At 45.3% G+C, this 14,278-nt stretch overlaps 1 protein-coding gene across 3 annotated transcripts in view; it reads left to right on the top strand.

The window, feature by feature from the left end:
- Hspa4 (heat shock protein family A (Hsp70) member 4) overlaps positions 1-6,444 on the top strand; it is a 43,408-nt gene extending 36,964 nt beyond the window's left edge. For 2 of the 3 annotated variants that reach the window (XM_059270537.1, XM_059270538.1), the window contains exons 14-18: positions 1,419-1,571; positions 2,240-2,365; positions 3,180-3,287; positions 5,333-5,452; positions 5,881-6,444. In XM_059270537.1, coding sequence (XP_059126520.1) covers positions 1,419-1,571; positions 2,240-2,365; positions 3,180-3,287; positions 5,333-5,452; positions 5,881-6,123 — 750 coding nt within the window. In that variant the 3' untranslated portion in view covers positions 6,124-6,444. The remainder of the gene's footprint in view (positions 1-1,418; positions 1,572-2,239; positions 2,366-3,179; positions 3,288-5,332; positions 5,453-5,880) is intronic. The other variant, XM_059270539.1, reaches the window with a different exon arrangement.
- Positions 6,445-14,278: the final 7,834 nt, after the last annotated feature.

Raw genomic sequence — 14,278 nt, 5'->3', positions numbered from 1 at the left:
TGAAGCAGTGAGACAGAAGATTTTTTTTTTCTTAAATTTTGTCAAGTGTTTTACTGTGTGTGTAGAAAAAATTTATTATTTCCCCTCTCCAGACAGACAGAAGATATGTTTTTTTTCTTTTCTCAAATTTTGCCAAGTGTTTTACTCTGGTCTCTGTTTGTGTATATGTGTGTGTGTCTTGTGTGTGTGTGTGTAGAAAATATTACCTCCTCCCCTCCCCAGACAGGATCTCTCTGTGTAACCCTGGAACTTGCTTAGTACTTGCTTAGTAGACTAGGCTGGCCTCAAACTCACAGAGATCCGCCTGCCTTTGCCTCCTGAGTGCCAGGATTAAAGATGTGCGCCACCACCGCTCGACATGAAGAAAAATTTTGATGGTTTATTTTTCATGAGTCTGTTCTGACATGTATGTAATTGAGAAACATCTGATTCGGTGCTAGCCAGTGTATCTACTCTGGTACTTTCCATATGCCGTACCCTATTGAATATTGTTGTCCTTATAGTGATAAATACCAGTGTGGGACAACATAATATATAGTATTCTAGCTGAGATTTCTGTCTTTGTGGCTACTATTTTCCTATGGAGGTGTGGAATGGCCTCTAACCAAGAGCAGCCACCAAGGTGGCTAGGGAGCAAGAAGGGCCATTCCTTCTGTTACAAGGTGTGGCTAGGGAGATGGGTCAGTTGGTAACAGTGCTAAATTCCATCCCCAGTGCAGGGCCAGCCTTGAGTTGGATCTCATATTATATTGATTCTCTACAAATTGTCTTCTGACCCCCACCCACATGTACCATAGCATGTATACATGCACACATACAAATAAAAATTTAAGAATGTGATTTTTTTTAGGTTCTAATTCCACCGTCTTTTCAGTCTCTGCTGTTTAGGCAGGTCCCTGTGGTGATTAAAATCTGTGACCCATTTCCATGTCATGGAACAGATTTCCCACCTAGCTTTGTAGGTGGTGGTGATGGTGGTGGTTTTTTGGGTTTGTGTGTGTGTGGTTGGGTTTTTTTTGAGACAGGGTCTCACATAGCTCAGGCTGACCTTGAACTCCTGGTGCCCCCAGCCTGTGCTATCCAAGTGTTTTGTATGTTGGTTGTGAGATTGCAGAGGGTTGTTAGGTGTGTTAGCTGTTTTTCATTTTCAGTTGAAAAATACACACGAGGTTACATTTTAAAGCATATCGCACTGTAGTACCCATTGTTTTCTATCTCGCAGAATAAAATTCTCTACCTGTTCTTTCCCAGACCCCTAAAATCCACCATTATGGTTTCCTCCTGAATGTACTACTCCAGAGATGACAGATTCACTTCTCATTTTCAAGATGATAATCATGAGTTACTTTTGACTTGATCCATTTTAAAATGTAGGGTTAGTCTGTATGTTTTTGTTCATTTTTTTTTTTTTTTTAAAGACCTCTCAAGCTGGATCAAAAGATAAAAAGACGGACCAACCACCTCAAGCCAAGAAGGCAAAAGTGAAGACCAGCACTGTGGACCTGCCCATCGAGAGCCAACTCCTGTGGCAGCTGGACCGAGAGATGGTCGGCCTGTATACAGAGAACGAGGTACATTCAGACTGTGTAGCCTTTAAGATAGTGGTTCTTATCTTTCCTAATGCCTTTAATATAGTTCCTCGTGTTGTGGTGGCCCTAACATAAAATTACTTTTCCATTTTATTGATTGATTGGTTTTTCTGGGCAGGATTTCTCTGTGTAACAGTCCCAGCTGGCCTTGAACTCAGATTCCCTAGCCTCTGTCTCCCAAGCGCCAGGACTAAAGGTGTGTGCCACCATGCTTGGCAAAAAAAGGTTCTTATAAACAGCTTTAGGGATCCCCCCCCCCCCCCAAGACAGGGTTTCTCTGTGTAGCCCTGGCCATCCTGGAACTTACTCAGTAGAACACTCTGACCTGAAACTCACAGATACATCCACCTGCTTCTGCCTACCAAGTGTTGGGATCAAAGGTGTGTGCTGCCACTCAAATCTTTGTCTTAAATATATTTGATTTTGCTTTTTTGGGTATATCTTAATATTTTGACTATTCCCTCCCTTCAAAACAAACCCCACAAAGCTGTGATCTTCAAATTTTCTTCCTGGTTCTATTCCTGGCTCTGTTTTCTTGGGGTGACTCACAAGAATTGAAAGGATTGGAGCGGGGAACACTCTTTGCTCTTCACTTGTGTCAGTTGATGCTCATAGCTGGCCTCGTGTCTCATCTATTGCTCCTGTTCCAGGGTAAGATGATCATGCAGGATAAACTGGAGAAGGAACGGAACGATGCCAAGAACGCGGTGGAAGAATATGTGTACGAGATGAGAGACAAACTTAGTGGTGAATATGAGAAGTTTGTGAGTGAAGATGTAAGTGTGCCGCTCCCTTTCTGTGGGTGTGTAGGGAGAGCTTCAGACGCTTGAGAAGGAAGCTTGGCTACTGTGTGTGTGTGTGTGTGTGTGTGCGCGCGCGCGTGATCAAGTGACTAAAAATGTTTGGAGAGAGAGCTCAGTGGTTAGAGTACTTGCTGCTCTTTTAGAGGATCTGAGATTGGTTCTCGGCACCCATATGGTGGCTCACAGTTTCTGTAACTACAGTTCTAGAGAATTGACACCCTTTCCTGGCCTCCATGGACACTGCATGCATGTGGTACAAGTACATACGGGCAAGCAAAACATTCATATGCATAAAATAAACCCAAATACTAAAACATGTATCTCTTTGGGAGTTACATAGTGGTAAACTAAACATGCATATATTCAAAAACTTACATGTGTGAAGGGTACACATGGGTGTGAGTCTAGGTAGAGGCTCAGAGTTGATGTCTGCAGTTCTCTACTTTTCTTTTTGAGGCAGTCTTTCCTTGAACCTGCAACTAGCTTGTTTTTACTAGTGTATCTAGCCAGCCTATTCCAGGGACCCCCATCTCTTGATCTCTTGTCTCCTGAGTGCTGAGATCATAGGAGCCGCTTACCTGCTTGGCTTCTACATGGGTTCTGGGTATTGTAGGCACATTAACTCACTTACTGATCCATCTCCCCAGCCTGGTTTTGTATTTCTTTACTATTTTCTTTATTGTTAGAATGTTTCCCATTACAGTATGAGTGTGTGTGTGTGTGTGTGTGTGTGTGTGAGAGAGAGAGAGAGAGAGAGAGGGAATTATAATGTTTTCTTTATTTACAGGATCGTAATAGTTTTACCTTAAAATTAGAGGATACTGAAAATTGGTTGTATGAAGATGGAGAAGACCAACCAAAGCAAGTTTATGTAGACAAATTGGCTGAATTAAAAGTAAGTGACCTTTTTTTGTTTTGTTTTGGTTTTTCCAGACAGGGTTTCTCTGTAGCTCTGTTGCCTGTCCTGGACTTGCTGTGTAGACCAGGCTGGCCTGGAGCTCACAGAGATCTGCCTGGCTCTGCCTCCCGAGTGCTGGGATTAAAGGCGTGCCCCCACAGTGTAAGCTGAGGCCTGGAATAGTTCTCTTCTAGGTGAAAGCAGAGCATCTCTTGTATGGTAAAACTGGATGGTTAACACAGAAATTATCACCCTGATTGAGGTCTTTGTTTGGAAAACGTTGTAAATTCACTGAGAGCAAAGCGGAACATGGCCTTTTGTTTCAGCTTCGCACTGTGGACTTCCGGAGAACTGGGCATTACAGCTGTCCAGAGTGGGTGGCTCAAGGACAGTGCCTGGGGCTTAGCTCACCCTGGCAGGGGTGCAAGTGCTCCTGCTAGCTGTGCCTTTGTGGGTTTTACTTGTTTATTGTTGAGACAGAGTCTCTCTCTGTCGCCTAGCTAGCTGTTCTGGAACTCAGTATGTAGATCAGGCCAGCCTTGATCTCAGATCTACCAGCCTTTGCCTCGCAAGTGCTGAAACTAAAGGCACGCACCACCACTACCCAACTTCCCTGTGCAAAATGTTTTTCTTTGTCTTTTGAGAGGTGCCAGGCATGTGAAAGTTGAGGACCAATCATTTAGGCCATCTTGGCTAGTGTCTTCTCTGTACATTTCTCTAAGTTTGAGTTAGATTTTCTGTGATTTGGGTTATGTTTAATACAGAATATTTCAGTATGCTCATAAAAGCCTCATGCTGCACCATCATTGCACCAGAGATCTCCAGTGTCACTGTGTTGAGTTTTCAAGTTCATTTTCTAAACAGTGATCATCTAGTGGATTTGCATTGGGACCCAGATGTAGTGCACATATGTGTCTCCTCATCTATGTCTGTGGCTGACCTTATGTTCTACTTTTTCCTCATGTATGTGCTGAAGAGACTGCCCTTTCTCCATTTGTTGTGGAGAATTTTCTCTGGGTGTGGATTTTGCCACTTTTTTTATTTTATTTTATTTTTAACCTTTTATTTCTTTATGTGTATGAGTGTTTTGCCTGTGTGCGTATCTGTGCGCCACTTATGTGTCTGATGCCCAAGGAAGCTAAAAGAGGATATTGGATGCCCTGAAACTGGAGTTACAGACAGTTGTGAGCCACCATGTGAGTGCTGGGAATTGAAACTGGGTCCTCTGCAAGAGCAGCTAATTCTGTAACCACTGAGTCATCTCTCCAGCCTCTAGATTTTGCCACTTTTACCTTAATAGTGGTAATGTGATTTCATCAGAATCTAATATGACTTAAAGGTTTTGTTGTTGTTGTTGAGGTTTTGTTTATTTTTATGTAAGTGTTTGCCTAGATGTGTTCTTTTGTGCCATGTCTGTGCAATGTCCCTGGAGGCCAGGATTCTGATCTCCTGGAGCTGGGGCTACAGATGGTTCTGAGCCACCGTTTGGCTGCTAGGACTTGAACCCACCTTCTCTGAAAGGGCAGCCAGTGCTCTTAACTGCTGAGCTATCTCTCCAGCCCGCCAGTATGCTTTTTTGTTTGTATGTTTTTTGAGACAGGCCTTTTCTGTGTAGCCCTGGCTGTTCTGGAACTTGCTCTCTAGACCAAGCTGGCCTCGAACTTACAGAGATCTGCTTGCTACAGTGTGATTTTTAATAAGAAAAATTGTTGGGCAAGTACATTTAGAAGACATAACTTTTGGTTTCCTCCTCCAGTGAGAACTGGGATTTGGTCAGTAATGAGAAACAATTCCACTTAGGACAGTCTTGACTTATGCTCATGAGCCCCCAGAGGAGCCTGATACTTGTAATGGTTTGGAGAAACATTTATTTATCTTACTGTACATGCACGTATTGTTGTTTATATATTTGTATGTATTCATGTGTGCACACACATACCCAGAGAACGACACTTCAGCTCCGTTACTCTTAGTCCTAGTAGTAGCACTGTAACTTAAATTGTGTAAGCTACCCTGTACAAACCTGTGCATTCTCCTACTAGAATCTAGGTCAGCCTATTAAGACACGGTTCCAGGAATCTGAAGAAAGACCAAAGTTATTTGAAGAACTAGGGAAGCAAATCCAACAGTATATGAAAGTGATCAGCTCTTTCAAAAACAAGGTATCTTATTCTTATTTTTATTTTTCTATGATTTTGGTCAGGGCACTGTGTATTTGTTTTTGTTTGTTTGATTTTGTTTTTTGTATTTTGGTTTTTCGAGACAGGGTTTCTTTGTGTAGCCCTGTGGCTGGCTTGGAACTCAGAGATCTGCCTGCCTCCTCTTCCCGAGGGCTGGGATTAAAGGAGTATTTTATTAGTTTTATTCTTGTGCACATAGAATGTGTTGGATTCTTCTTGGGGCTGGAGTTAGAGGTGGTTTGAAGCTGCCCAGTGTGGGTGAAGGGAACTGAACTTGGGTCTTACAAGAGCAGCAAATGCCCTTAGCCACCAAACTATCTCTCCAGCCCCAAATGAGGATTTTTTGAAAGGCAGTATTGGGCAGGGAGTGATGTACTTTTGGCACTTATCTGTCCACCCTACACTTGTAGGAGGACCAGTATGAGCACTTGGATGCTGCCGACATGACGAAGGTAGAGAAGAGCACCAACGAGGCGATGGAGTGGATGAATAACAAGCTGAACCTGCAGAACAAGCAGAGTCTGACCCTGGATCCAGTTGTCAAGACAAAGGAGATTGAAGCTAAGATTAAGGTAGTTTGCAACTTTATGTACTTTGGACTTTTCTTGGCCGCTCTTTTGTTATTAACAGTTGGGACTTATTGTACGTCTTAGCTACTGGGGTTTAGCATGCAAAATAAAATATGTTTAATTTATAAGAAATCATCGTTTTCTTTCTTTACCATTCTAGGAGCTGACGAGTATTTGCAGTCCTATAATTTCAAAGCCCAAACCCAAAGTGGAACCCCCAAAGGAGGAGCCAAAACATGCTGAGCAGAATGGACCAGTGGACGGCCAAGGAGATAACCCAGGCCCCCAGGCGGCTGAGCAGGGTGCAGACACAGCTGTGCCTTCTGATGCAGACAAGAAGCTTCCCGAGATGGACATTGATTGATTCCAACATTTGTTTATATTAAAACAGACTATTATAAAGCTTTAAGTTGTCAACTTTGTTCTAAATATCAACTAGAGCAAGCAAATACTGGAGATTTCTTAGTTTTTAGGGGATCTTGGGGGTGGGGTATAGGTAATGTACGGAGCATTTTGACTTCTAAATAGTTAGATCCAGAGATAGAGTGCACACTCTCTCTCTCTCTCTCTCTTCATTATGGTCCTGTTTAAGAGCTCAGCTAGTCTTTCTGAACGCCTGCCTTCCTCCTTTGTGTTTTAATCATGCTTCTACAAGATGAAGTGTGTTGGGAAAGCTGAGCTCTAGCAAAAGCTTTGACAGCCACCAGGCAGGCTTTTCTTTATACATGACAGAAGCTCACATTACGCTTGTAAAGTCTGAGTGGAGATCACCACCAGCATTCTCGTCCTGTAGCAGGTCTGTGGCTGGTGCTTCCTCCATTTCTGAGGGCCAGAGCCTGGGCAAGCATGGATTAACACGGAGTGCAGAGCACAGCAGGGCCTGCTCTGAGGCCTCATGGCTCTCCATTCCCAGCTCTGTCTCCTTTCTCCCTCAGCAAGCAGTTATAAATGCCACATGTCCTCTTCACTTAGAGCGAGCTTTAGCGAATCAAGGGACTTGGATGCAGTAGCTTCCCATACTTCCCTAAAGTAAATTTGCTAATCCTGAAGCATCGAAGTACAGTTTTCTCTTCAGGTTAGGTTGTAGAGAACACGGTTGGGTGTGGGCATGGTGAATCTGAGCTATCCATCCTTGCTTATTATGGTGGAAAGATTTGTACCCTGACCTGCTCAGGTGGGAGATGATGTGTGTAAATTAGAGAATTGGACAGAAGAGGATGAGAGTTCAAGATTTTTAGCTCATTTGCCATCACCTGTGTTACTGTTAATATGTGTCATGAATCTGCCAATCTGTATGTTACAACAGCTGACAGATTGTAAGCGATTGCATCCATTGCTCTGGATGAGTCTGAAGTTAGCATTGAGGTGCTCAAGGTCACAGGAATGCCTCACTGTTGACTGCAGACAGTGTGGGCACTACACATTTCCTGGGGCAAGTCTACAGGAAGGAGGTGTTCTGGAAACAAAGGGATGCCTGCAGTAGAGGGCAGAGTTGGTTACCTGCCTTAGTTACAAGTGTTGGTGGTTATGTTCTGGGTCTTTGTAATCACTGATCTCTGTAACAGAGCCTCTCTGTTCATTTTTGCTTGTTGGAAATAAGCTTAAAACCATGCATAGTTCAATCCACTATGCTTCTGTCTGTCTGCACAGAAAGTGCTGTAGCCCTCAAGTGTTCTAGAGACAGTTGATGGGAGAGAGGGAAAGAAGTCAAGTAAGTGACTGGATGCCCGCTCAGCACAAGCCTGGAGCCCCAGGCCCGGTGTGTGCTTTGCTGAAGGAGTGCCTGCCGGTCCCGCTGGGAGGCCTGTAGTTGTTTCAAGTGCAGGCTGCAGGATTAAGCCAACTCTTATGCAACTTGACTGTCTTTAATGACCATTTCTCATAAACATTTGTGTGTGGGGGTGGGAGGGTTCGGGGGTTGGGGTGGGAATGAATTTGAAGTTTAAAGTTAAAGCTAGAAATCAGATGGTCTGCTTCTGCTGTCAAGACAGACTGATTGGATTTATGTGGAGGCAGGCCAGAGTGGCAACTGATGACTTGTGTGCAGACAAGCATTTATCCAGGTTGCATTATCCAAATTGGTTTGTTAAAAACTCAAGGTCACATTCTTGCACTAAAAAGCAGTAAACATGAGACAAAGTTTAGGAAAAACTAATAAAAGAAACCTGTCTTAACTCGAATGGTTTTCTTAATTTCCTTATGTGGACTGGTGAGTGAGTGTGTGAGAGAGACGGCTGGGGAGACTTTCTGTGTAACACAGCCTTGCTGGAATGTAGTGTCGTCAGGCCTTTAGGCCCTGGTGTAGGAATTTTCTGCAAGGCTTGCCTTTAGGTTTGACGGCAGTAGAAGGTAGGTGGTATATAGATCATAGTGAATACCAGGACTGAGTAGGTCCAGAATCTGCTAGTGGGTACATAATGTGTGTCCTGTGATTGTGGAAATGGGAATAAAACCATGAGACTTCTATTGCCAAGACAGGGGTTCTAGGTAGGGAGAGGTCAGAGGCATTACTGTCTGGAGTCACGTGCCGCTCTTTTTGAGACAACTCTTACATAATCCTGGCTGTCCAGGAACCCTGCCTCTGCCTCCCGAGTGTTGGGATTAAAGGCGTGCATCACCACACCCAGCTGAAGTCAGACCTAACTGGGAGAAGAGGTCTATGGTGGGGATGGAGGTGGGCATGACCACAGCGTCAGTCCTGGAGAAGAGCAGTCCTGTTCCATAGCTGTTCCCTATGGTCACCAGCGCCCCTGCATAGCCCTGTGGGGGCTGTGAGAGGGTGGAAGCTAGGGCTGGTGTAAAATTGTCCATGTGTCCCCTTCTCAATGTGTGCGGAATATCCTCAGCTACGGGATGGGGAAGGGTGAGGTCCCAAGTGACTTCTGTAAGGAACGGGTAAAAAGGCCATGGCAGCTGTTGAGGTCTGTTCACTGGGTTTTTCTGGAAGATCCTATGATGTGTGTGGAGTGAGAAGCCAGTGGTATGAGACTGAAAACATTGGAGTAATGAAGTGGTATGGCTAGTTGTACCTGGGGGGAGGGGGGAGGACTCCGGCATGGCTCCAGCTCAGCCTGCTGTGAAGAAGTTTGTAGGGTAGTTGCTCATTAGAGAGTGACAAGGCTATATGAGACAGGCTTGGAGGCCTGACTCACTTCCTTTTTCTCTTATGCTGGACTGAACCCTAGGGCAGGCAAGTGCTTACCACCAAGCCACATCTGAGTTTGGTGTCATCCCCTCCCTGGGTTTTGATTTCTGTTTGATATCTGTTGGAGCCCACTAGGTTTCCTAGTGGATGTACCCAGCAGGACTGCAGGGGAGGTTGATTGGACCACGGGCTTGAGTACCAGGTGTTTGTATGGGTCTAACTAGCAAGGGGGAGGTCTTTTGCTCCACCCCCTGGCATTGTTATAAACAGACCTTTGGAATAACGTTCTGGGCCAGTGGATAAGGATCCAGGCCCTCCCTAGTCTATCCTGTGTTTTTTAACTCTCTAAGTCTCTTATCCCTCAATCCTTAAGAGTTCCTGGGGTAAATAAGTGTGGGGGCTGGTCCCCCACAGATTTTTCAAGGTTTATGTATTTTCAAGGATGACTTTTCATTAATGTGTCTGCGGAGGTTGGAAGACAATATTGACTCTGCAGGAACTGGAGTTCCAGGTGGTCATCAGCGTTCAGGGACCAAGCTGAGGAAGAGCTGCTAGGTGGTCCTCATGGGCCTAGAAGTCTATGTAGACCAGGCAGTCCTTCAATTTGGTCTTCCTGCTTGTGCTTTCCAAGTGCTTAGAGTGCAGGTGTGTGCCCCCACCTGGCCCTGATTTTGTTTCTTGACCCGCCTTTTGGTTATAGACTTACTTGCACGCTGGTGATTTTCCATTATTCTGAAGTGGTTTTAATTTTGCATGCTAAATGCAGGTTATAAATCTGCATAACCAGGTGGGCGGTGGTGGCGCAGGCCTTTAATTCCAGCACTCGGGAGGCAGAGGCAGGCAGATCTGAATCTTTGTGTTTGAGGCCAGCCTGGTCTACAAAGTGAGTTCCAGGACAGCCAAGGCCTGACTGACCCTGTCTCGAAAAACATACTTCTAATGTTTGTTGTTGAAACATTCCAGGACAGCCAGGGCTGTTACACAGAGAAACCCTGTCTCAAAAACAAAAACAAAAACAACCCTGCATAACCGCCCATGTTTGGAAAGAACCATAAACTCTGTTACCGGTAACATACATTTGGGGCTGGAGAGAGTTTAAGAGCACTGGATCCCCATACTCAAAAGGCAGCTAGCGACTGCCTGTAACTCTAGTTCCAGGAGATCTGGACTCTATAACCAAAAAAGAAAAGAAAAAAAAAAAGCATTAAATTCATTTGGAAGGATACTTCCAAATGAAATAGCTTTCAGGGTGGGCTTATGGGTAGGTTTTTTTTTCCCACTGTTTTGGTTTTTGTTTTGAGACAGATTTTTCTGTGTACCTCTGGCTGTCCTGGAACTTGCTCTGTAGACTAGGCTGGTCTCAAACTCAGAGATCTGCCTGTCTCTATCTCCTGAGTACTGATATTAAAGACATGTATCATCACTGACCCGCATGGATAGATTCTTACTGTGCATTTTTCCTGTTATGTGTTCTCTCAGATTAATAGAAAATTTGAGATTTTGTGGTGTTAAAAGTATCTTGGGGGACTGGAGAGATGGCTCAGTGGTTAAGAGCATTGGCTACTCTTCCACAGACTTGGGTTCGATTCTCAACACCCACATGGTGGCTCATAACTGTTTATAACTTCAGTCCTAGGGGATCTGATGCCTTCTGGCTTCCATAGGCGCCAGGCACACACTTGGTGCAGAGACACACATGTAGACAAAACATTCATTACATAAAATTAAGAGAAAGTGAAAGTATCTGGGCACAGTGGTAATGTCCACAATCCTAGCACTGGGGAAATGAGGCAGGAGACCCAAGACCACCGTGGATTACTCAGTGTTTACTGTTGTTTCAACAACAAACATAAGTATGTTTTTTTGTTTGTTTTTTGAGACAGAGTCTCTCTAGTCCTGGCTCCTGGAACTTATTATGTAGATCAGGCTGGCCTTGAACTCAGGGATCTGCCTGCCTCTGCCTCTGCCTCCCAAATGCTGAGATTAAAGGCATGCACCACCATGCTGGCCTTTAGAGAGAATGGCAAGGGAGGCAGAGGCAGGTGGACCTCTGTGAGTTCAAGTCCAGCGTGCTCTACATAGTGAGTTCCAGGTCAGCCAAGGATATGCAGTGACATCCTGTCTCAAACAACAACCACCACCACCACCACAACAACAACCAAAGAGAATGGCGCTCTGAGCTGGGGATACAGCTCAGCTGGTAGAGTGCTTGCCTGGCAGACACGAAGTCCTGAGTTCATTCAGTCACTAGAGACCGCACAAAGCCTACATGATGCACGCCAGTGCTCGTGGAGGGGGTGAGTGGGAAGAGGAGGATCACAGTTCAAGATTGCACTTGGTGTGTATGTAGTGAGCTTGAGGCTAGTCTGGATTACACTGGGTGACTCCAAAATAAGTAAGCAAGCAATAAATGAAAGGATGACTTTAAGGTTTTAAATCGAGATGTGATCAGATATGTGGAGCTTTTACATCCTCTCCAGTGACTCTAGCTCATGTCAAGTTGACATAAAATTAGTTAGCACAGTGATCTAATGTAGGGGTCATGGCAGGTGCTGCTGCTGGTTATAAAGGTGGTGGGTTTTATAGGATGGAGGCGAGAACTGTTGTTCCGGGTAGTTATGGAAGAAAGCCTCAGGACAGGATGTGTCCCCCTGGTTAAGGAATGGACTGTATTTAGAAGTGTGTGTGTGTGTGTGGGGGGGGGAGCAGAAGCTTCCAGAGCAGAAGGTGTGTCAGGAAGAGGGAGGCTGATGATGAGAAATTGAATGGCCAGCAGGTCTGGATGCTTCGGGAGTGTTTCAGAAGGTGGGAGCTGGCTGAACAGAAGGAGCTCGGGCACAGTGAAAGCAGAATTCCCAAGCACCCAGCCTGCTGGAAACCGGGCCAGTTGGCAGGCTGGACAGTGTCCTGTGCCTGTGGTCTAGAATGAAGTGAGGATGATTCTCGATAGTCTTCGGGCTTCTTGTGGCTGCCGGTCCATTCCTTGAATGGTTCTTGGTGGGGACAGCTCCAGGACATGACCCTCAGACCTGGAATACTGCTGTCATTTGGCTCGGAGTTTGCTCTAAGAACTGTAGGGAGGGAGACTGTGATCTCAGCATCAGCCCGTGAAGCAAGATGGAAAGCAGGAGGGTGTGCTTTTCTCGGGGATCAGGGAAAGAAGGGGCCCAGACGATGTTAACAATACAGAAATGCTCTCCAGATTTGTGCAATGTCCATGGGCAATCGCCAGGCTGGCCCCGACCTTAGCGTCCAGTGTTGGCCCATGCAGTCAGGACAAAGAGAATCGGGGGAATATTTGCTTCCAGTTACTCAGTGGGATATGTGTGATTCAAGCCCAGCACTCAGAATCATATACTATAGGATGCTGTGTTTGTCTTGGGCCCTTTTCATGAGCTGTGCCCAGACTTAAATCCTTCCAGGGCTGGGTGCCTGTTGAAAATTTGGAGTCCTCGATCAGTGGAGGGCTCATTGTCCACTTTTCTTACCTCCAGTTAGCAGGCTTTCTCACCAGTACTTCAGGACTCAGTGTTCTGTTTTGTTTTCTACATGAACTTAAACACTTACTTTAAAATTGGGATTGGAGAGACAGCACAGCAGTTAAGAGTGCTTGCTGGTCTTGCAGAGAGGTCTGAGTTCAGTTCCTAGCACCCACAATGGGCTGCTCACAAATGCCTATAATTCCACCTCCAGAGGATGGAAAACCTCTGGTCTCAACAGGCAACTGCATTTGCACACATGTGCGTGTGCACATACACACACACACACACTTAAAAATAATCTTAAAAAAAAATCCCGTCATACTTTAAAGAAACACCAGCCTACTATTTAAGTTTGACTGGTGCTTGCAAAGCTGGAGCCACTGGGAAGACTGTAACTCAGCTCCCAGGACAAACCCTAGCACCAGGTATTTGGAGGTTGAGCTGAATCAGATGTGTCCAACCCGAGGGCATCTTTTAGTTATTTCAGCAGGAACTGTTAGTTATTTTTCTTGTTAGGAAGAAGTACCTAACAAACGCAACACAGGAGGGACGTCTGTGGCTCACAGTTTGAGGGGACAGTCCATCCTGGTGCTGCAGAAGGTGTGGTCATGAGGGCATGCAGGAAACAGAGATGAATCCTGGGGCTCGGCTCGGTTTGTTCCCTTTCTGCTCAGTTCAGGACCCTGGCCCATGGGATGGTGCTGCTCAGTTCAGGGAGAGTCTTCCGTCCTCAGTTAAACCTCTGGGAATATTTTCACAGATACATATTGGTGGGCCCCCCTAGGTGATTCTGAATCCCATTAGGTTGATGATATAGATTACCCTTTACAGGAGGTTTTTAGGACCTTAGTGAGCTACATGCTAGTGCCTGAAACATTGAGAGGCCCATGCAGTGGTCAGGGAAGGCCCCTGGTTGAGTGGAAGGCTTTGCCTCTGTGCCTGGTCTCCCTAGAAAGCAGTGACTGGGGTCTATCTAGGGTAGAGAAAGCCCTTGGAATATTTGACTAGAGAGATGCACGTTTTCAATGGAGACAGGCAGCCGTTAGAGCTCAAGGACATAGTCTTCAACTCCATTTTCTGGGTGGGGAAGGGGTTAAAGCTGGTGCCCATCATAAAGCCAGAGATCCTCACACCAGCTAGTTACAGTAGCATAGTTGACCTTCTGGAGAGTTGTGTGCCTGTTATAGGGGTTAGTGACTTCTAAAAAGCCATCCTCAATATATTCCCCTCTAATCTGTGGGAAAACTCACCCAAGACCCAATGGTTCCTTTGAATCCATGGTGATGCCAAATCCTATTTTCCATACATGCATACCTCTGATAAAATTTAATGCATAAGTTGAGGATAATAAATTAGGAGTGAGTTCTCATGCCTATAAATCTCAGCACTGGGGACTGGGGGATCAGAAGTTCAAGGTCTTACTTGGCTACATAGTGGGTTCTAGGCCAGTCTAAAATACATGGGGCTTTGTTTCAGGGAGAAAATAGGGACAGTAAGAGATGAGGCATAGTGAGTGACTGCTGAGATATTCTATCTCGTATATAATGGATGCTACAGGCCAATAGAATATACAGCACACAAGGCTGGGCAAAGGGGCAAGTGACATCCTAGA

Source organism: Peromyscus eremicus, chromosome 8a (assembly GCF_949786415.1).
Source record: "Peromyscus eremicus chromosome 8a, PerEre_H2_v1, whole genome shotgun sequence".
NCBI classification, from domain to species: domain Eukaryota; kingdom Metazoa; phylum Chordata; class Mammalia; order Rodentia; family Cricetidae; genus Peromyscus; species Peromyscus eremicus.
This window is presented reverse-complemented; position numbering and strand designations above follow the sequence as displayed.